The sequence below is a fragment of the Trematomus bernacchii genome, unplaced genomic scaffold (assembly GCF_902827165.1).
Source record: "Trematomus bernacchii unplaced genomic scaffold, fTreBer1.1, whole genome shotgun sequence".
Taxonomy (NCBI): Eukaryota; Metazoa; Chordata; class Actinopteri; order Perciformes; family Nototheniidae; genus Trematomus; species Trematomus bernacchii.
The window spans coordinates 11,121,058-11,141,615 of record NW_022987313.1 but is presented as its reverse complement, the minus strand read 5'-3'; the positions used below and the strand labels follow the sequence as shown (position 1 = coordinate 11,141,615).

At 40.1% G+C, this 20,558-nt stretch overlaps 2 protein-coding genes and 1 non-coding gene across 5 annotated transcripts in view; all 3 read left to right on the top strand.

Moving 5' to 3' along the window:
• Positions 1 to 1,970: 1,970 nt before the first annotated feature.
• cln8 (CLN8 transmembrane ER and ERGIC protein) lies at positions 1,971 to 6,209 on the top strand. The gene is made up of 3 exons (XM_034122708.1): positions 1,971 to 2,085; positions 2,478 to 3,088; positions 3,824 to 6,209. Exons 2-3 carry the CDS (start codon positions 2,549 to 2,551, stop codon positions 4,148 to 4,150), a joined length of 867 nt encoding a protein of 288 aa, XP_033978599.1. The 5' UTR covers positions 1,971 to 2,085; positions 2,478 to 2,548; the 3' UTR covers positions 4,151 to 6,209.
• A 6,477-nt stretch (positions 6,210 to 12,686) lies between these two features.
• Positions 12,687 to 20,558, top strand: part of arhgef10 (Rho guanine nucleotide exchange factor (GEF) 10) — a 50,339-nt gene continuing 42,467 nt past the window's right edge. For all 3 annotated transcript variants that reach the window (XM_034122103.1, XM_034122174.1, XM_034122026.1), the window contains exons 1-2: positions 12,687 to 12,847; positions 19,595 to 19,704. In XM_034122103.1, coding sequence (XP_033977994.1) covers positions 19,668 to 19,704 — 37 coding nt within the window. In that variant the 5' untranslated portion in view covers positions 12,687 to 12,847; positions 19,595 to 19,667. The remainder of the gene's footprint in view (positions 12,848 to 19,594; positions 19,705 to 20,558) is intronic.
• Positions 19,794 to 19,867, top strand: trnai-aau. The gene has a single exon. It is a non-coding gene; the product is annotated as a tRNA-Ile (tRNA).

Here is a 20,558-nt window from a genome sequence, read left to right as displayed (position 1 = left end):
TCATATCTATAGTTAAGATGAATATAATGCCAAATATTCATTATTTATAAAGAAATATATATAGATATATAAATATATAATATATGCTTCATTGAAACATTACTATTTTCTGCATTTGCTCATGTTTTGTTGTCGTTTTTACTTTCTTTTGTTTTTTTATAAGCTGATATGATGGCATGCGAAATACTGATTCTGAATGTAGGCTTTTCTTTCGTTTGAAATTACAACACTGTCCCACTGATATGTTATGTATTTATTTAAGTCAATCACATGTGCATTTTTAAATGTGTGTTACTTCAGTGCAAGTTAATGTATCATTGGGTTATTTTTGTATTATTTAAGTAGTTTGTAACAACAAATGCATCCTTTTCCTCCGTTCTTACCTAGCTGAGCTATTGAAAGATTTTTGCCTCTTTGAGTAGTTTGGTCATTGCTGAGGTCATCCAGTGTAAATAATACTGCAATTAAATTTTTTGAAGAAAAAGTTTGAAAAAATGTTTGTCTGTGTGGTGCCTGTTTACTGCTCTGCCAATACGAGTAAAACATATAACAATTAGTGAAAAAATGTGAATGAAACACAAAGGTTTTATTTCATATTGTCAAGGCACTGAAAGGTATAATCAAGGCATGAATAAAATATAATATCACTCAAGACACCATCAAATCAAATTCGACAAATAAAAAATTAGACAAGTTGGATGTGAATAGTCCTTCTCAATATTTTGCATCCATGCTATAGCTGACAAGAACAACATTGCATTATTGGTGAATCAGACAAATGATTGCATTCTTTCACCTACATGTCTTTGTCGAGCTGTAATTTCTCCTATATCTAGCAGGAAGATGCAAATCATTTAACAACAATAACGAATCTTCCTGTTTTGATCTTATTGGAGATGTCATAAAAGTAGATTAGCAATCAGTCAGTCATTCATTAATAGGGTTAGGGCATTTCCATTCAAACATTTGATAGAACTCATCCTTCTCTCATATAGTCTCAAATACAAGGCAAGAATACCCCCTGTTGGACAAAGAGAGAAATGCATGGGTTGATCAATTTACAGATGTTTGTTTTTACTTTTTATCACTATTTCTTCCTTTTATTACTTTTTACTGATACACAAAGTGTAATAAGTGCTGCCTTGTAGGAAGGCCTGCCCCCATAGCAGGGAGTGATGTCTTTGATAGTTACGGTTAATAGATTTTCCAGGGCCCTGAGGCCCTGGTTGGGGAACCTTATCAACATTTCCTAACAGTTGTGGGAGTTGACATGGCTAAAAAACCTCAACCTTTTTCAGTGGGAAGAAGATCACATAAACATTACAGATACTGTGTCTCAGATAACTGACTGAGAGTATATCAGTAGCCTAAGGTCACCAGCTTTTATCTGATGGTGTTTGAGTGGTGGAGCTGGAGCACATCACAACAGGGTCCTGTTTCCACCAGCTCATTGGTATGTGAGTATGCATGTTGTGTCTCTGTGGGTTTCCTCCATCAGTTCTGTGAATGTGTGTTATCACTATGGCAACATGCCAAATGTGCACATTGATTCCTGCTCAGTGCATATGAGAAAAAAAGCTTCACCATTTCCTGCACATGAAGGTCAGAAATATCAAATGATAATCATTTTAAATACGTACCCCCTACATATTTATTGAAAATGTTTCATATATTTGTTTTCATTCTATTGTATTACTGTGACTATATATATATATAATCAGATTTGTTTTAATCTATCTTTGCTATTAACTTTGTGTATTTCCTGAGCATTGGTAATGTGTAACTATGCAATGTTTGGTTTTATAACAGAGACAAACCACACTTCATGGACACAATTCACGAGTCAGGAGATAACCAATAGGATGGGGTTCTCCCTTAGCGGAAGACATGTATTGACCAATGGGATGTCCGGATGTTTAAAGTGGGCGTCACTTCCTGTTTGCAAGTCATATGACCAAATTGAAGTCGTATGATCATGATGTGTATTGTGGAAACTGCACAAACACACAAAGCACCGGGACACCGTGTTCAGTGGGAACTCCTCTGCTGAATATGTTCGGAATGATGTCCGCTGACTAGTGTGTGGTGAGTAACAATGGCTGCTTTGGCCATATTAGTATTTCGTTTGCTTAAACCAACTAAGTCACACGTTTTAGTCGTCGTGTTTGTGTATCAACTTCACAACACGGTAACTGTATGTTGGGGTTAAAACTGACTGACTCCTCATGTTTTAAAGGGACTTCAAGTTTGGTCTAGCGTTAAACTAATAAAGCGATACATTGTACTTGGTGTCGAATTGGTTGTGTAGTTATTACCGAGTGCAGACAAAGTTCTCTCATAACTGTTTAAGGTTCATTAAAGCTGAAAAAAGTCGTTTTATATGAAACATTTACACGGTCGTGTTACTAAATGGAGCCTCTGTCGTCTGTTTCTAGCTATAGTAATGTATTTAATGTGTGTTCTCTGTTGTCATGCAGCTGACCCACATATCATGCACCTACCAGCCCCTTCCAGCCTCACCTTCAGCTGAGCCCCTCCCTCAAACATCATGGATCCTGACCAACAGCCCAGCCCTCTCCCCCATCCCAGTGCAGAGTACTTCTCTTGGGACTACCGCCTTTACCTTATTGGCCTAGGCTTTGGCTTCTATGCAGGGATATTCCTCCTCTCCCACCTCCTGTCTGTGGCCTTTTCCAGCACCTACAAGTCCCTGATAGCTAAGGAGAAGGTCTTCTGGAACCTGGCTGCAACTCGGGGAGCCTTTGGCATCCAGAGCACTGTAGTGGGTCTCAGATGCCTGACTGAGGACTCGGCATTAACCAGAGACAAAGTGAGAGGACAGGAAGACTGGTCCTGGTTCAACGTCCTCACAGCCACAGGCTTCTTTGTGTTTGAGAATGTAGCTCTTCATGCTTCCAGTGTGGCGTTTCGGTCATTTGATCTGCCACTGGCGACACACCACTTCTTTGCCCTGTCAGGGTACGCAGGAGCGGTGGTGTCTGATTCAATGGGCCACTTCCTGCCGATGGTTACACTGCTGCTGGAGATGAGCACGCCTTTCACATGTATATCCTGGATGTTACTGAAGGTAGGGACCTATTGGTGTATTGGGTTCTGCAAGACTTACTGTAACTACTTTGCTCCATACATGTCTTGCACATGGCATCCTTCCCTCATCTCATTTTTAGAAAAATTGCAGTAACCAAATGATTGTTTGGTTCAATGGGCTCTAGTTATTAAACCCTTTTCTCACTGTATGAAAAACCCACTAATATCTGGCTAACTACATTAGTGGGGAAAGGTTACAATTTTGATTTGATTTGATTTATTTTGAATGTGTAAAACAAATATTTAACGTGAGAATTATTATACAATACAAAATTAATCGGTGTCTAATTGATATACAAAAATATGACTAATTCTATATTATGTATAACGGACAATTGGCATTCATTCTCTGGACAAATGACTAGTCACAGGTATTTGTCGTCTGCGATCGCCCGTGATGGAAACCCTGTTTGACTAATTTGCAACATGAGGCACATTTGAAGTTAATATAATCAGCAGGGATATGGACAATAATGAACATAGACATGCTCTCACAGATTCTTCTCAACTAACACAGGAAGTTTCACAAGGTTTCAGATCAACAGATAAAGGTCAAAATTCTTAGAAAGAGGAAGTTCTACTAAAAAAAGATTGAGCCACTACCTTATCTTTCTCTGTTCCTCCTACTCACAGATCTGATTTCAGTACACGGAAGTTACAATGTTGTGAAAAAAGGAGAGAAATCCTTAATATAATTTTCTCTCTTCCCTGATAGGCTGGCTGGGCTCGCACCCTGCTTTGGAGAGCCAACCAGTGGGTGATGATCCACACTTTCCACTGTCGCATGGTGCTCACATATCACATGTGGTGGGTGACTTTTACCCACTGGAGCGACCTCAGAACCCATATGGCCACGCCCTTACTCCTCCTCTTCTTCATCGGCCTCGCTCTGCTCACGTGCGTCCTCAACCCCATCTGGACGCACAAAAAGACCATGCAGCTGCTCAACCCTGTGGACTGGAACTTTGGAAACAAGCCGGCCCTTGTAAACGGCGCCATGGAGGGTCGCTCTGAAGCTCCTGTCAAACCCCACGCCAGCTAATGGGCACCAACGAGGATATTTTCCTATCTGAAGATGCCATATTTTTTCCGTTTCGAGTGATGTGTGAAGTTACTTTGAGAGTGGCGAGAGCTTGATGGGATTGTTGTTTTATAAAACTTTTCTGGGAGCAATTTCAGTATTGCAAAGCACAAAGTCAACAATGTAAGTTGAATTTAAAATCTGAGGATGGACCTTCAGTCAAGTGAGCCCAGAACAAAATACACAAGACAGACAAGACAGGTTTTTTTTTTATAGTGAATCAGAATCAGAATACATTTATTAGTCCCACAGAGGGGACATTTGCATCGTTACAGCAGGAAAGAGCCACAGACAGCTTAATGTTACCTATGTTAAGAAAAAAGTAATATAGTGCATGCAGACTGACTGATATGTGCAAGGTCGGGACAAGATAGTATATTTCTCATTATGTCTAAGCAAGCACCGGACAGAATCTTTTCAAAACAACTGAGTAATTCAGGACATCATTATCATCATTGTCTCTTGACATTTGGTGAAACACCAGCAGTTCCTTACAGTATTTGCAAATGATTATGAAAAAGACATAGCTTTCCAATCTGGAAATGTCACATCAAGTACTTTTGTGATTTCAAAAGGCCCCTACAGTTTAACCAGTCTGGAACTATTTTGTTAAACGTTGCTACATTGTCTTCCCTCAGGCTTTACTGTGTTGTTGGTTTATTTTTGATGTGATTTCATTAGGTTTGGTTATATGGGGCAGTGGGAAAGGACCCTGCTAGTTTACATCAACTTCAGAACACTGGGTTGGAAAATATCCAGTTTACAAATGATGTTATTGATTATTTATTTACAATAAAATAATCATGAGACCTTTTTACAAGAGCCATGCAGGAGCACAAACTTACAAATTGAAGCTTGTACAGACAGGAGTCTTAACACTTTGAAGCAACTTAACACATGCAGTATTTAAATATTTACAGTATATTTGACTACTGACAGCTTTTTGTCTGATGCTAATAATAATAACAACAGACACTTAATAAGTTATGTGGGGACAAGAACCCCCCATTAATCATGAGGACTTTTTAATACATCGCACTTTGGTGCTGATTTGGCAGAGTAGGAAAGAACATTGGTTTACGTTTAAACAATGGGGTTCTATAGGCTACTCACTGCAGCGATTACATACTAAGTGGACAATTGGATCAGTCCATTTAATGGTGCTTCTGCACTGGGAGTCCTCCCTCAGAAGAGAGGGAAATATTTACCGCCTTTTGAAGGACTGGCCCACTCCATTTTTTGTTCAAAATGGAGATTTGATGTGGCAATGCATTACCGGTGTTGTTAAGGATTAGCTAATGTTGATCCTGATCTTTTTTTGGGGCATTTTGCATCAAGAAAAGCGTTATTTCTAGTTATGCAAAATAAGAATTCGGGAAGATGTTTTTGTTTTTCACACAATAGCCTCATTGTACTGGCATCCTTGGCATGGTGTGTTAGGATTGTCCATTGTCGTATCTCTGGCATTAGAAGCTTCGTTTGGTTCACTCAAAACAGCAAACTGGTCCTCTACATTTCTCACAATTTTGTCAGAGGCCCCACTCCAGCTCATATGTACGTTTGTTTATACTCGGAAGAATTATATACATATAATGTTTACCCTAAGTATGAATCTATGTTCAAAAGTAACAGCTTTACAGTATTAAGCAACAACTTGAGTTGAACCTGAGAAGTATGAAGCTGGGTTTAGCTCATCAAAAATGATCCAAATAACTGTAATCTGCCTCAGGACGATGGAGAGGAAGCTACACATTGTATCATTTTGAATGGAGTGTTTTATACATGTGATCTTACTATATTATTATTGTACATTATTATTATATTATAAAACATTACTAATATCGAAGAGTGTTGGATTTTCGCTTCACCTTTCATTTGTTGTGAAATAATATCATTAACATTATGAGATGGGTGGAGGATTTCCTGGGAGCTCTAAGTTTTAACATCCTGTCTGTGTTGGGAAATGCAATAACATGAGTTAATTTGAGTGACAAAATAAATGGTTGGCTCTCAAACAGCATTGTGTCTCGTGGTTTTCTTCCTTATTAGGGTTGTGCAATAGAGCAGTGGTTACCAGACTGGGGGTCGTCAAAGCAACTTTAACAGGAGATAATCTGCTCAAAATCTATTGAAATTCCGCATTTACACAACTTCACAAACAGTTTATCAGTTGTTCTGTACAGTAAATGTCATGCATTAAATATTATGTGAAATATCCATTAAATGTCCCTTAAGTTGAGTGTAAGGCCTGTAATGGTTTATGGGTGTCACTGTTAAGAGAAGAGGCAGTTTCTTCCCTCTCCCCTCACAGCAGTACACAGGGAGGGGGGCTCCTGATTTAAGGAGAAATACATTGAGGCCCCAAAAAGGTGGTTATGTCATAGCCGAGAATAATATTTTGCAAGTCCTGCAGAGTAGGGGTCATGAACTTTTTACACAAACATGGGAAGGTGTGTCTTATGCCATAGCCATAGAATATGGTTGCGGTCGAATAGTCCAAAAATCAGCTCCTAACGTCTATCCCTATCGTCTATCCCTTGACCTCTGAGTGAAACGTCACGGGGTTAAGGGATAGTGGATAGGAGAATTCAAAAGGATTTAGGAGAAGAGACTGCGGTACTTTAGAGAATCCGACTGCACTTTCACTATCCGACGTGTTTATGATGCGCCAGTGGAGGTCATAAATGTGCGTCTGCTGCTGTGGGGAAACTATGGAAACTACAGTTTTCTATACAGCGGACTACAACATGGATGTATAATAAGAACGAGGGACTACTGTAAACTCATCTAGAGACTCTGCACCGTGCTCTGATGCTGTTGTTTTATGCTTTATGAACGGGGACAACAGAGAAACATATTCTTCATGACCAAAGTTGGAATTGAAATAAAAAAGGAAAGTGAAACTTATGCTCGTCACCCTCTCCCTCCGGTCCACATTAATACAAATGATCCCAATACGTATGATTGTATGAAAAGATCTTAAAATCAATACAAATGTATTTATTATAAACGTTAGTGCTTAACATCTATCACTGTGTATATCACCATTCAAACATCTTTTAAAAGTTGAACAAACCCCACACAGCTCAGTAAAGACTGTGAAATGTTGACTTTATTTGATAATTTCAGTAAAAACTAACGTTCATATTTTTCTTTTTGATTATAATACTGATGAACGTTCAAAACAAAGCACTTTGGCAACTTACCACATACGTTTTAAAATGCTTAATAAGCACCGTAACTTTCATGATATCATTTCTCGTTCATAATTGGTTGTTTCCGTGAACGGCCGACTGTTGTGTGACGGCAAATGCCGCGGGCGCGGCCGCAAGGCATTGTGGGGCAGCATTTTCTCCTCTCCTTTAGGTTAGGGAGGTCCAGTGGTTCCTAAGCTAAAGGAGGTTATAAAGGAAGTTTGAAACCTCCTTTCCTTTCATTTAGAGAATTCGAACGGCACTTATCATGGCTGCCACTGAGGGACTTCCGGGTCATTTCACTCCGATAGGAAGGTTCCTAAGCTAAATGGACTATTCGACCGCAACCCCTGTCTGGTCATGTCCAGTCCTGTACATCAGAGGCCATGCCCAGTTTCCACAAATATGGGCATGGAGGAGGTGTCTTTAGGTTTTTGTTTTTGAGCATAAAGACACTGGCGGAGAGGGAGCTAACGAGAGAGAGAGAGAGAGAGAGAGAGGGGGGGGGGGGGGGGGCGGGGTTCCCCTGGTATACTCTCTCCCGGTAAAGCTCTCTCCCTGGAGAGCTGGGTTTTTGCTCTCAGTAAGGTTCTCTCAAACTTGGTAAATATCTCTTGAATTTCTGGGTTGAATGAGTGGAATGAATTGATATGTGTTTGTGAGTATTAGTACCCGCCACCTGTGAGGATCTTCCTCCGAATTCATGCGGAATATAGGTATGTGTTTGTGAATGTTAGTACCCGCCATCTGTCGGAATATAGGAGTGTGTTCGTGAGTATTAGTACCTGCCACCTATGAGGATCTTCCTCCGAATTCATGCGGAATATAGGTATGTGTTTGTGAATGTTAGTACCTGCCATCTGTCGGAATATAGGAGTGTGTTTGTGAGTATTAGTACCCGCCACCTGTGAGGATCTTCCTCCGAATTCATGCGGAATATAGGTATGTGTTTGTGAATGTTAGTCCCGCCACCTGTCGGAATATAGGTATGGAATTGATGTGAATTGATTTGGTGAATGAAAGTTTGAATGTGCTTTTTATTATCACCGGTCTTTTATGAGGTGAGACCTCTAAATTCTATCGGGAGATTTTAAATGTCACAACTGAATTGTGTTACAAAAGTTACAATTTATGGTAATAAATGTAAAACTGTGAATTAAAGTTTCATATTAGAACATGATCACAGCATGATAGGTATAATATGATTATAATGTTGTAAAGAGAGAGAAGGTAAAAACCCTGTATAAGTTTGGACAGTGGCGGCCGGTGGTCTTTTTTTTTGGTGGGGCTCTTGACGTACCGTAAGTGACCTACCCGGGGGGTCCGGGGGGTTTCCCCCCGTAATTTTTTTTCGAGAAATGACCCCTTAAATGATGACTTCTGGTGATGTTAGAGGGGGGGGGAAAGGAGAAATCGAGGCTTAAAAATATGAGAAGACTGATCAATACCTCCATAATCTTCAGTGTGGAAAATATTATTTATCAACCTGAACATCTACTACTTTACCAGGAATTTGTGTTCTCAGAACTGGTCTGTTTTTTTCTTTCTTAAAACTGTTCATGTTTTATGAACCAACACCTTCACCAAGTAGCTTTACAGTGAACTGCATGTGAGATATAAAATTAATAGCATCTTTTCAGTAGCATTAATTATAAATATTTAAGTGGTTCAATACAAGTCACTACAGCATTTCAAACTGAACTGTGAATAAATGCAATTTAAAAAAAATAACCACAGCACAAAATGTCATAAATTGTGTTTTTTTCTTTGTTTCTCTGAGGATTATTTACAAACAGGCTTATTTACATATAGCAATAACTCAGAAATGAAAAAGCTACATCGTCTAACACGAACAACCAGTTAGCATAATGATAATATATGTGTTATGTACAATGTAACTGGCAAGGCTAGAGCAAGAAAGAACATAAAGTTTGCAAAAGGTTTAAATAACTTCAAGTATCTGTCTTCAGATTACGTGGAGGTTTTAGTCCGATGGGAAGCAGATTTTAAGCGACACCGAAGATAAACCAAAAATGTGGTGGAGCTGCAAACCGTGTAGTGTTGCTGGGACAGAACAGGAGCTATAACCGTTGGAAAATACATCACAGACAATGCAACAAACGTGGAGACAGAACAATCACTTCTGTGATAAATGCCCACTTATTAATAAACTTCTAACAACCATGGGAAACCTCCTCTCTACATATAAAGTGATATCCAAGCATGGGAAACAAAAGACAGCATTTACCTGTTTGCATCCAGCTAGCCAAGCCTTTCTTGTGTACCAGCTACTTGTGAAGCCTCGTGTATAAATGTTGTCTTTTTCACGAGATTGCTGCGATATATTCAAATCGGGTTGGTCCGGTCCAAGGTCTTTAAGCAACAATTTATCTGCCAAACTTCTCCTTTCGAAAGGATTGGAGATTAGCTCTTGAACAGAATTAGGCGGGGACCGAGGTCCGGAGACTCCACCTGCACACGAAGCCATCCTCATCAACTACTGCGTCAACCGGATACGAGTCACTGTCCAAACTACTCACAGACTGCACTGGGCGCTGACATTGGCGCCCGGTGACCGTCATCTTTGACGACGCTGATTGGCTGAAATTATATTTTCGCGGCATAGTTTACACGTTACAGATAGCAACAGTCAGCTGCTAGTGGCTGCTGCTGCACTGGTTGAAGGCTCCTCTCTTAGCGCCCAGACGAGAGAAGGTGCATGGGCAAGGCCAGGCAGGAAACATGTGACTTATCAGTAACTTTAGACATCGTAACACAATTTTAAACGAGATTTTATTGTAGATTATACATTTTACTGATACCAATTATATAATATTTACCTTGTTCATTAAAAATAAAAATAAAAATATATATTTTTTTTTAAACATTTTTTTTTTTTTTTTTATTTTAATTTTAATTTTTTTTTTTTTTCAATATGGGAAGAGGTGGGGCGGCGCCCCTAGCGCCCCTATGGACCGGCCGCCACTGAGTTTGGACCTGTTTGTCTTCAAATAAACTGATCCCACCTTTTGGATTGGGACAACTTAAAAGACATATGCGCTCTCCTCTCCTGCTTCAAAGGTAAGATTGCACACTGCCATACTCACACTTAGGTAGGGCCACACCTCATTTACTGATATCAAAATCCTTCGGGATCGCTTAAACAGATTTAGAGGGTCATCTGAATTGAAACAGCAGTTAATTGAACCTGGTTCTTCAGGAGTTAATAGAGGTGAGATCTTGCTGACGTTGGTGGATCTGAGCCAAGCAGTAAACTTACATAGACTCAATAACTTCTTTTAGGTTAATTAGTAGATCTGAGTAATTTGCCGGAATAAATTATCAGCTCCTCCCGACTCTTACACACTACATATCTACACATACATATTAAGCCTGACAAAGTACTTAACGTCTAATATATTGCTTTCCTGCTATGTTAACTGTGTTGAAGCACTTATTTTAACTGATATTATACACATTAATTATACTCTTATGTATGTAGATAGTATAAGAAATGTGCAGAATTTGACAGTTTAATGGTATACACACATATTGATAGATGTCTTGCAATGCACTGTTGACCATTGACACAGTGCAGTTTATGCGACCCAAGTTTTTCATTCATTGCATAACTACACCGTAGTTGTGTATATGATATGTCAATAAACCTTAGAAAATCTTGAAAGGGATGTGCAAAATAGCCATTATATACAGTTTTTAATGAACTATTAGTAGAGAATAACGAGTAATGAATATACTTTATAGAGATCTGCAGATAAATGTTTAGTCTTCTCAAGCACCAACTATCAAATATCTCTCCTGATTGTTGGCACTTGACAATCACCTTTCCCTGAATTTTACTCAGGTGTAACTAAAGTCTGCTTTAATGCTGCGTTCACACCGGACGCGATGCGAATATTCGCTTCGCTCTAATCGCTCCTATCGCATCGCTCTAAACGCTCGAGTTTCACCGCGGCTGCCAGCTGTGTTTACTCGCATAATTCAATCACGGTAAAATATGTTCATGTTGTTGTAGTTGTAGCTCCCGAGCTAGCACGTCTTGTTTGAATGATGGGAGTAAACACAGCTGGCAGCCGTGGTGAAACTCGAGCGTTTAGAGAGCGATGCGATAGGAGCGATTAGAGCGAAGCGAATATTCGCATCACGTCCGGTGTGAACGCAACATTAAAGCAGACTTTAGTTACACCTGAGTAAAATTCAGGGAAAGGTGATTGTCAAGTGCCAACAATCAGGAGAGATATTTGATAGTTGGTGCTTGAGAAGACTAAACATTTATCTGCAGATCTCTATAAAGTATATTCATTACTCGTTATTCTCTACTAATAGTTCATTAAAAACTGTATATAATGGCTATTTTGCACATCCCTTTCAAGATTTTCTAAGGTTTATTGACATATCATATACACAACTACGGTGTAGTTATGCAATGAATGAAAAACTTCATCTGAACATCAGCAGGAGAGGACTCTTTAAAGTAGAGACACTACATACTGATATACACCTGAACATCAGCAGGAGAGGACTCTTTAAAGTAGAGTCACTACATACTGATATACACCTGAACATCAGCAGGAGAGGACTCTTTAAAGTAGAGACACTACATACTGATATACACCTGAACATCAGCAGGAGAGGACTCTTTAATGTAGTCAGGGGGTGTCTGTTTACTCCATGATAGAAACAAGGCAACACTTAATGAAAAAGTTTCACTGCAATGGAGCATCCGCCTGTAGGTGGCAGAATAGGAGTAATTAACTTTGTATGTTCTGTGTGACAGTTTTTCCCATTTTACCAGAATTCTGTTTGTCAGGCACTTTCTTCCAGTCTAAAATGTATTGTATTGCAACCTTTTTAAAAGGGTTTTGTTACAAAGCAGGCTACTTGGTTTATTTCCAACAATATTGGTGATAATGAAAAGTATTAACAAACTTGGCTGTGTCTCTCCATCACAATATAGAAGGGAGAGTGACAAAGTAAACGCACATATTTTACAAGCAAAGCTCCTGAAAAAGCCTTGATAGTTTTTTTAAATGTTAAAGTAAATTTCTTTGAACTAAGAAAACGTTTCCAACATCATCTCCGGACAGCTGTTTTAAGGAAGCCACCTCACAAGTCACGTGGCCGTTTGGGAACTCCTCAGTGATCCCTAGCCGATCCTACCGGAGAAGACGTTGGAATTTTGAGTGACGTTGTGTCCAGCCAATCACAGCCGCACTATGTTGACTCGTCGACCAATCAGCTGCTTAGAGGAGGTAAAGGGTGTTCATGGATGGAGTCAGTTTGCATCGAAGAGAGTAAAGTTAAAAGAAGGACACTGAGCGAGCACTGGATGTGTTTTGATGTGTTTTAAGTTGTGAAGAAGTCAGAAATGCACCACGTTTAACACTTGCTCCCTGTTTATGCGAAAGGATAAGGTTTTTTTCTGGAAAAAAGTCATAAAATGGTGAGTTGAGGACATTTTTCTAAGTTTCTGAAAAAGTTTTAGATATCCCTAACTGTTTGCTAACAGTAAGTTCAGATGAGCAGCTACGTTGGGCTAAATGATTGATACAAAGTCATGTCAAGTGTATCCTTTTGCATCATCAGTAAAATAAGTCTATTTTTGTTAAAACGCTACATTAGGAGATGGCTATAACGTGGCTATAACGTGGCGCCAACAAAGTTGCCAACAATGTCATCTAACTTCTGTACCTTTTTTTTCTTAGCTTAACAACTGCGTCATAACACGACTTGAACAGTTCGAAAAACTTGAAATCAACCAGCAGAACCATTGTTTTAACTGAACAGGATATTATACTGTATTTCCTTAGGCTTTGCCTGTGTCGTGTAACATGTTGACAGATGTTGAACACAACTTTATACTTTCTGAAGCCTTGCTCAATGATACATTTGCAGGTGCATTTTGCCTTTATAAGAAAGATGAGACTGAAAAACAATGTCTAGTTTGCCATCTTGAAACCAAGCATAACTTTATTCATACAAAATAAGATATAAAATGTAAAGAAATCCATGTGGACTTTTTCAGTTTAGAGCTATGAATAAGTGAGAATGTGTTCCTGAGCTCAGCAGTGGGCCCATCTACACATTTAAGTAGTCATGCATAGCATTCCTCAGTGAGAGCCCTGCAAGGCTTCAGTCAACTGGAAGATCCGTCTAAACAGGTAGTACAACCATGATTTAATTAAACTGTTTTACAGCAAAAGGTATGCTTTCAGGAATGTATGAAGCCAACAACCTCCAAAAATAGTTTAATTACAAGTGCTTTGATCTTCATTTGTTTTGTCTAGTTTCATGCATGTCTAGTTCACTCAGCCAGTACACGGGAGAGATTTGGTGGGAATCACACACACGTGCATGTACACAACAATCTCTACCAATCATTTGTTAGGCAAATAACCAGAGTGGCCTGCCTGCAAATACAGATGCTTAATACCTTCCCACATTGTTATAACCCCTAGTAACGAAGGCTGACCAGGGAACACAGATGTGTTTCCCCTGCTCAAATTCACTGCCATTTCCTAATGGAAGCACCCATGCAAAACACTGAGTCCTTTATTTGGGACCATTTTTCATAATCAAAAACCTCAGCCACTTTCACCGTGGATGTTTTCAGGCACCTCAAAAATGTCAGTGTTTCGTAGAAAGGAATGTTGACAGTCAATGCTAAAGCTATGTGTCTGTTATGAATATGGCTAGTAGGGAGACTGCATTTCAGCATCTTATCAATGTCATTTGTCATCGTAATGATAACACATTAGTACAGTCGAACAGCAATATCCTCTCCTGTCATTAGTAGTCTGCAAACACAGATGCAGTTCAGTGGCAGGAATTGCAAATTTCTAAAGTAATTGTGACGAGGCAGTAACTTTACTTTGCCAATAGCCTCTCGTGGAAATCCCTTCTGTTACGGACTCACAGTGAGCAGAGGAACATACCATTCATTTCTAAAAAGGTCGTTATGGATTCATTGTCCACCCACCACCCCACTAAGGACCCCCTGAGATAAGACATGGATTAGCAACATAGTCCAGCAACAGCTGGGAAAGGAAAGCCACCGCTCTCCTGCAGGTGGATGTGTGAAATTGCTTGCATACCACACACTTGTTTAGCAGATGGGAACATATGTCAGATATATTTAGTGCTTAATACATCTTTTTATAGTATTCAACTTACCATACATTGTATACTGTTTGTGTCTAAGGCATTTTTACTCTTATTTGACAGTAAAGGAACGAGGGACAGGAAATGAAGGGGGAGGGGTAGGGAGGGTTATGCCATGTCAGAAAAAGTCAGCCATAATTGAGCAGGAAGCACAGTTTTATGAGAGCCATTATAGACCACCCTATCACCAAGATTTCAAAAGACTATGTTAGTATATGCTCTATGCATTGAGCTGAGGATGACGAGTCTGCATTTCGATGAGTAATGTCAGGGGTCGATGGCAATCCAGAAGGAGTCTCTCCACCCTTTGAAGTCAGTGCAGTGACTGGAACTCTGACAGTCAAGGGCAAAGCTGTTTTCCTGTGGTAATTTATTGTAATCGTACTGAGTTGCTCTATTCATATTAAAATGCATTCAGAGCTTAAACTCAGCCAGTCAACAAAAGGCCTAAGAAGCAGCTGCGTATCCACTGCTCACCACAGCAGTGGTTCACTGGATGGGTGGAGACCAGTGAGGAGGGGTGACAGACAGCTATGTGGCAGTTTTCAAATGGACACCATGTTTTAAATATTATACAGACACAGTGTTTCATTTTGTCTGAGCTGGGAAGGCCTTGTCAGTATTCTGTCTTTACTGTTAACAATAACTGCCTCCAAGTCAATTCTAATTTAAAAAATCCATTATGTGGAACGTGTTATAATAGGTTGCTATGATATATATATCATCTTTGCAATACATACTGTTATGTTATTAATGACGGCATGCAGTAATGACTTACTGTGGTGTCATCGCACTGACCACATTCTGTTTAGAAACATGGCTCCAGAGCTGGTAGCTGAATCTACTCACATGTCCAATATTTCACACCTCTGACATCAAATGGAAATACTGCAGCCGCAGGCCTCATTATTGATGTGTAATCCCCACAATCCACTTCCATTAGACCTATCATTATAACTGGTAGCTGATGGGGAATACCAGACTCATCTTCTGCTTGTGTTCAGTGTGTTGACGGCAGGTTTATTTACACTGAGTGAGGGACTATAGAAACTAAAATAAAGTATAATTATGCTTGCTCAGCTACAATTAATTATGATACTAGTGTCTATAAAGATGCTTTCAATTTGTCCCATGCTTATCTAATCAACAGTTTGCCAGGAGTCAAGATTTCTCGCTAAAGTCAGCGATCTGGTGCCTCTTGTAGGCTTCCCCACCCTTTTTGAGGTCATGGTGGGTGGTGAAGTGTGGTGTGTTGGAACAAGTAACGCTAGGTGGCTTGTAGCAATGTAGCTACAGCACACAAGCAATATGTAATAATTCAACTCTTATATGACACATAAGCTCCACAAACCTTCAGTACAATGTCTTTGCAACTCTTAAATACTGTCTCAAAGGGCAAGAAAGAGGTACATTGTTTCCTTCCTTAAGGCTGCAGTGTCCTCCTGCCTTCCCATGAACCCCCCTCAAATATGTTTACATGACTTTTTTAAGCCTGTCCGTCCGCTCTTTGTAGGGCTGGGATGTGCTGTTGTCAGTCGAAGCCTGATGACTGTAATCCTGGCAGAAGGAGAAGATTGGGACACAGCGCTCAATAAAACCTCTAGCCAAAGAGCTGCGAAGCTAAAGACAGACCCCCCCCCAGCAGACTGAAGTCTCTCCTCCCAGCTTCTCCTCCAGGCTTTTGTTTATGACTTTCAGCGCGTGCTTGGAATGTCATAAGTGTGCCCCAGAAGAACCTAAATCCCTCACAAAACCAGGGAGTCAGAGGCGCACGCATCACATTTTTAAATGATCTCTGGTCGCCATAAGTGATGTATAATGTTATGTTTTTAAAATCTGTTAAAAACATGAAATAAATGTTTTTCTCACGAGTTACCATATGCTGTTGCGCCAGTCTGCCAGTTCTATCACCCCTTGTTTTTTACTTTTTATTATTGTTTGTGCTTTATTATGAATTGAGTCAAACGTGCCGTTACTGTAGAGGACCCGTGTGCTTTCGCAGCCCATCCATGAATTGAGAAAACATTTCAAATCGAATAAACTAGTTTAGTGTTTGCAGTCTGAGATGACACATCTAGTAGTTTAGGGTTGATGTAAAGTAGTATTGTTTAGAAATGGGGAACTTTGCAAGAACATTGCAATTGAGAGTTAGAGTGCCATCCTATAGACAGCTAGAAGGCTCCTTTAAGTAAACATAGGTCGCAATTTATCCGTACCACTATGGATTATGTTCACAATATGTATGTTAAATATCCTCTACATGTTTTTGATCCATGTCATTGTCAGTAGCAAATTGTCTGCATTACAGCAGCAGGCAAAGGGACTGTTTTCCTGTCTGCAGAGCACAATTTACGCGTCCCAGCGTGTAATGACATGCTCAGCTGAGTCTGTCATCAACCATACGGCTGACTTTTCCTCTCCGCTGTCTTCCGCTTTATCCTCAATCATTGCTGTTAGATTAAATCATGATACAGTACCAATCGGATTTAACACTGGGCGGAAAAGCAGATGAATAAATAAATCATGGTGAATATCCCTCTCTTTAAGATTCTTGACACCTCGTCACCTGCTGGTTTCTTCAGTGTGTTACTGAGACAGTGATGGCAGTATAGACAAGGTGCTGACAGAGGCCACAGATGTAGTTCAGTTGGTCATCCCGTGGGGTGAGCCAGGTGGTTCACATTTGAAGTCACACCACACCGCAGGCCATGCAGGATGTCATTTGTGGACAGGTGCATTTTCTTCAAGAGGCAGGTTAAAAAAATAAATAAAAGCATAGTAATTATAGGAGAGAGGATGATTTGAGGATTCTGCAGGCTTGTCAGACATGTGAGAAAAAATGGCTTTGCTTCTCTACTTAATAAGACAAGGCAATAAAACACGGAGCCAGCTCTTCTGGAAGATGTTAAGATAAGGTAAATCATCTTGTCTGAATGCAAATTACAAACAAGAAGGGACGTAAATTGAAAAAGATAAGTATTTTTTCTTTACCAAACACAGGGACCTCTCTCGTTTTTAACACCTGAACATTTTACTTCTTCTCCGCTCCCTTCCTTCTTCTTCCTGCTCTCCTAAACGTTGAACTACGCATGTTTCGAGAAAGATGAGTCACCCCTCAAAGCTCCTCTCAGTGCTTGGCTGTACGTTGTCACTTCAAAATGTGTCAGTCAATTTAAAACCACGAGTGTCATGTAACTACGTGCTTCACACTCATACATCAGTTTCTCAGGCTGTGCTGTGTAACCTAAAGAGGGCCTCACCGTCAGTCGTACTATTTGACATTGTAGCCGCTCCTCCTGTCCTTTTCTCTGGATGCCTTTCTCTTGCGTAGGATATTTCTCCTCAGGCTATGCATACGCTACCTGCCTTGGTTAGCGCTAGCACTATCTGTCAGCCGCACTGTATTCAGCAGACACTGGCCCTGTGTGCTCACATCCACTGCTCTGGCACCGTGCCCTGCGAATTGGGTGGAGGACAAAGAAGCAGAGGATTTCACATTATTTGTAGACAAAACGAGCTTTGAGACTCAGAATGAGTTATCCTTTGGATCTTGTTTGCTGCAATGCTGTGGTGTAGGTTTGTCTTAGTCAGAAGTTAACTGTTGGGAACTTGTGTTGTGGTTTTAAATTCAACTATAGAGGTTGCATAGATGGAATATGAGGCTGAGATACATACCACAACAATGGCTGCTTTATATGTTAACATGATGTCATGACAATGTCATCTGCTCTTGTGGATACTAGCAAGCTGAAGTAGTCTGGAAATAGTACTTTTTTTTCTCCCATAGGAGGCATTTGACAGAAACTGTCACCTCTGGATACAAATTGTACATCTGCAAACAAAGGCAGTGCTGCTGAGGAATGCGTTGTCTCTCATGCCCATGCAAGTCCAAAGGTCTCTCCTGCCTCAGCATGCTAATGACATTTCCCTGGGCCAACATGTGTGGTTAGTAGCACGTCAAAAACGCAAATGACCACTGCACCTTAAATCAGAGTCAGACATGCTCTGTTTGTCAGACAGTGGGGAAATTAAGATTGTAACTGCACAGTGCAAATGAAAGGCAAAAATAGTGCACTAACATATTATAAAAATATCTAAGTGCACATTAATAAATGGTAAAAAAAAAGGTATATAAACGTGTTGAAGTAGCAGCAATGGTAATATAATACATTGTAACAAAATGCCATTTCTGCCCATATAGTATACTAGATTTATTTTTAAATCATTGAAGTAATTTCAAGAGTCAAGTTTCTAGGAAAAGAGTTTAGGGAAACCCACAGACATGAATCACGTTCCTGGGTTTTGGGTTACATCAAAATACATTTGACAGCCTTTGGCTTCATGTAACCTTTGATAAACCAAGCATGGATGTACTGGATCTTATTTAAATATAGTCTGCAAATGGGAATGGGAAACCATTTGATTTAAGGTTTAGTAAATGTGCTTGTTTTGAAGGACAAAGCTGAGTAAACAAATGAGGGGATTCATGTTCACTGTTGAATCATCACAGTAAACTTGAATTAAAATCTGACCATGAGCCTGATTTGAATAGTTTTGTTTTGGCTACAAACACACCCCCCCACCACCCTTCTTTTCACACTAGTTTCTCCACATGTCTCCACATTGTCTTATCGATTACAAGCCTGTTTTTACCCTTGACACATGACACACACCCACAATTAGCATGTGTGAATGTTGTGTACACTTCAACACGTGGTAGTTTCAGCAGTCCCTGAGGAGCACTATAAGAGCTTCTTTTGTTTTCATTCACTCAGTCATTTGTCTGAATTAGCTTTGGGTCAGATTCTGATGTTGACACAAAAGGTACCAGACCGTGACCGCATCACAGCCTCTGCTGACAAAGTGCTGCTGTGATTGAATAACACTGAATAGCAAGTGCTGTTGGGCTTTTAGAGACTGACTGGCTTACAAATGCAGAGCTAGAAGTGCCTCACTAAATTAATTTGAAATACTGTGTGAATCACCCCTTCCATTTTCTCATTTAATGTGGTTTGTCTTTCTTCTTTAGGAACTTGTGTTGGCGTAGTTGATCCGCTTAATGCTGCTGTCTGAAGAGCTTGTGCAGGAGAAGAGCAGCAAGCATGGACGTGGAAGACTTTCCTCCCCCACCTCCTGAAAGTAAAGTCAACAAAGCTTTGTCACTCACACATGCCATGCACTTTGCGAAGCCACTCTGGAAACATGATTGGAAAATGTATGTTAATGTAGGCCGGTTAGCTCAGTTGGTTAGAGCGTGGTGCTAATAACGCCAAGGTCGCGGGTTCGATACCCGTACTGGCCAAAGGTTTGGATTGTTAGATAAGACGTAAAGACTGTGTCAAATGTAAATCCAATTGTTCCAACAACAGAGGAAAACTCTGTACATTCAGCCTCAAATATTGTAGGGAAAATATGTGATAGCAAGCTGAATATATTTGGGCTGGTTTAAAAAAGCGAGAAATCTGAAGACATGACATTTCCTTTAAACAAGAAATTAAATGGCAGATATTCGGATCAACATTGCAATAAATCGTTAGTTGCAGGTTTTTGTAAAACTTCAAGCAGTTCACAGTTGAGTCTTAAAAAAATCCACAAAGAGCTGATAGAAAATTGTGAGATGCTGTATTGCCAAACTCCAAACTACTTTGTGTTTACTCTTGTCACGTATGTTTGTGGTTTACTTAAGATTACAGTGTTAGACTTTAGTGTGACCTGCTAGCTTCTGTAGGTCATCTTGTGGTCACATGACTTCCTGAAGCTGGACAGTATAAAGAGTAAACCACACAGATTCCTCTCCTCCTCTTCTTCACGGCTGGGGAGTGTGTGGGCAGAGCAGCATTCAGTAAGAAGGGTCAAATGTGCTGCGCTGCTGTGAATACCAGACAATGTGCCTCAGTATTAAACTGAATACACACACACACACACAGCCTCGGGGGATAGACACAGGACCGAGAAATGCTTCGTCTCCAGCTGGCCAGTCACTTGCTTTGTTG

Excerpts from the sequence above, each read along its gene's own strand:
- cln8 (XM_034122708.1), top strand. The coding sequence starts at position 2,549 with ATGGATCCTGACCAACAGCCCAGCCCTCTCCCCCATCCCAGTGCAGAG. Across the intron at positions 3,089-3,823 it reads TATCCTGGATGTTACTGAAG|GCTGGCTGGGCTCGCACCCT; the intron begins GTAGGGACCTAT and ends CTTCCCTGATAG.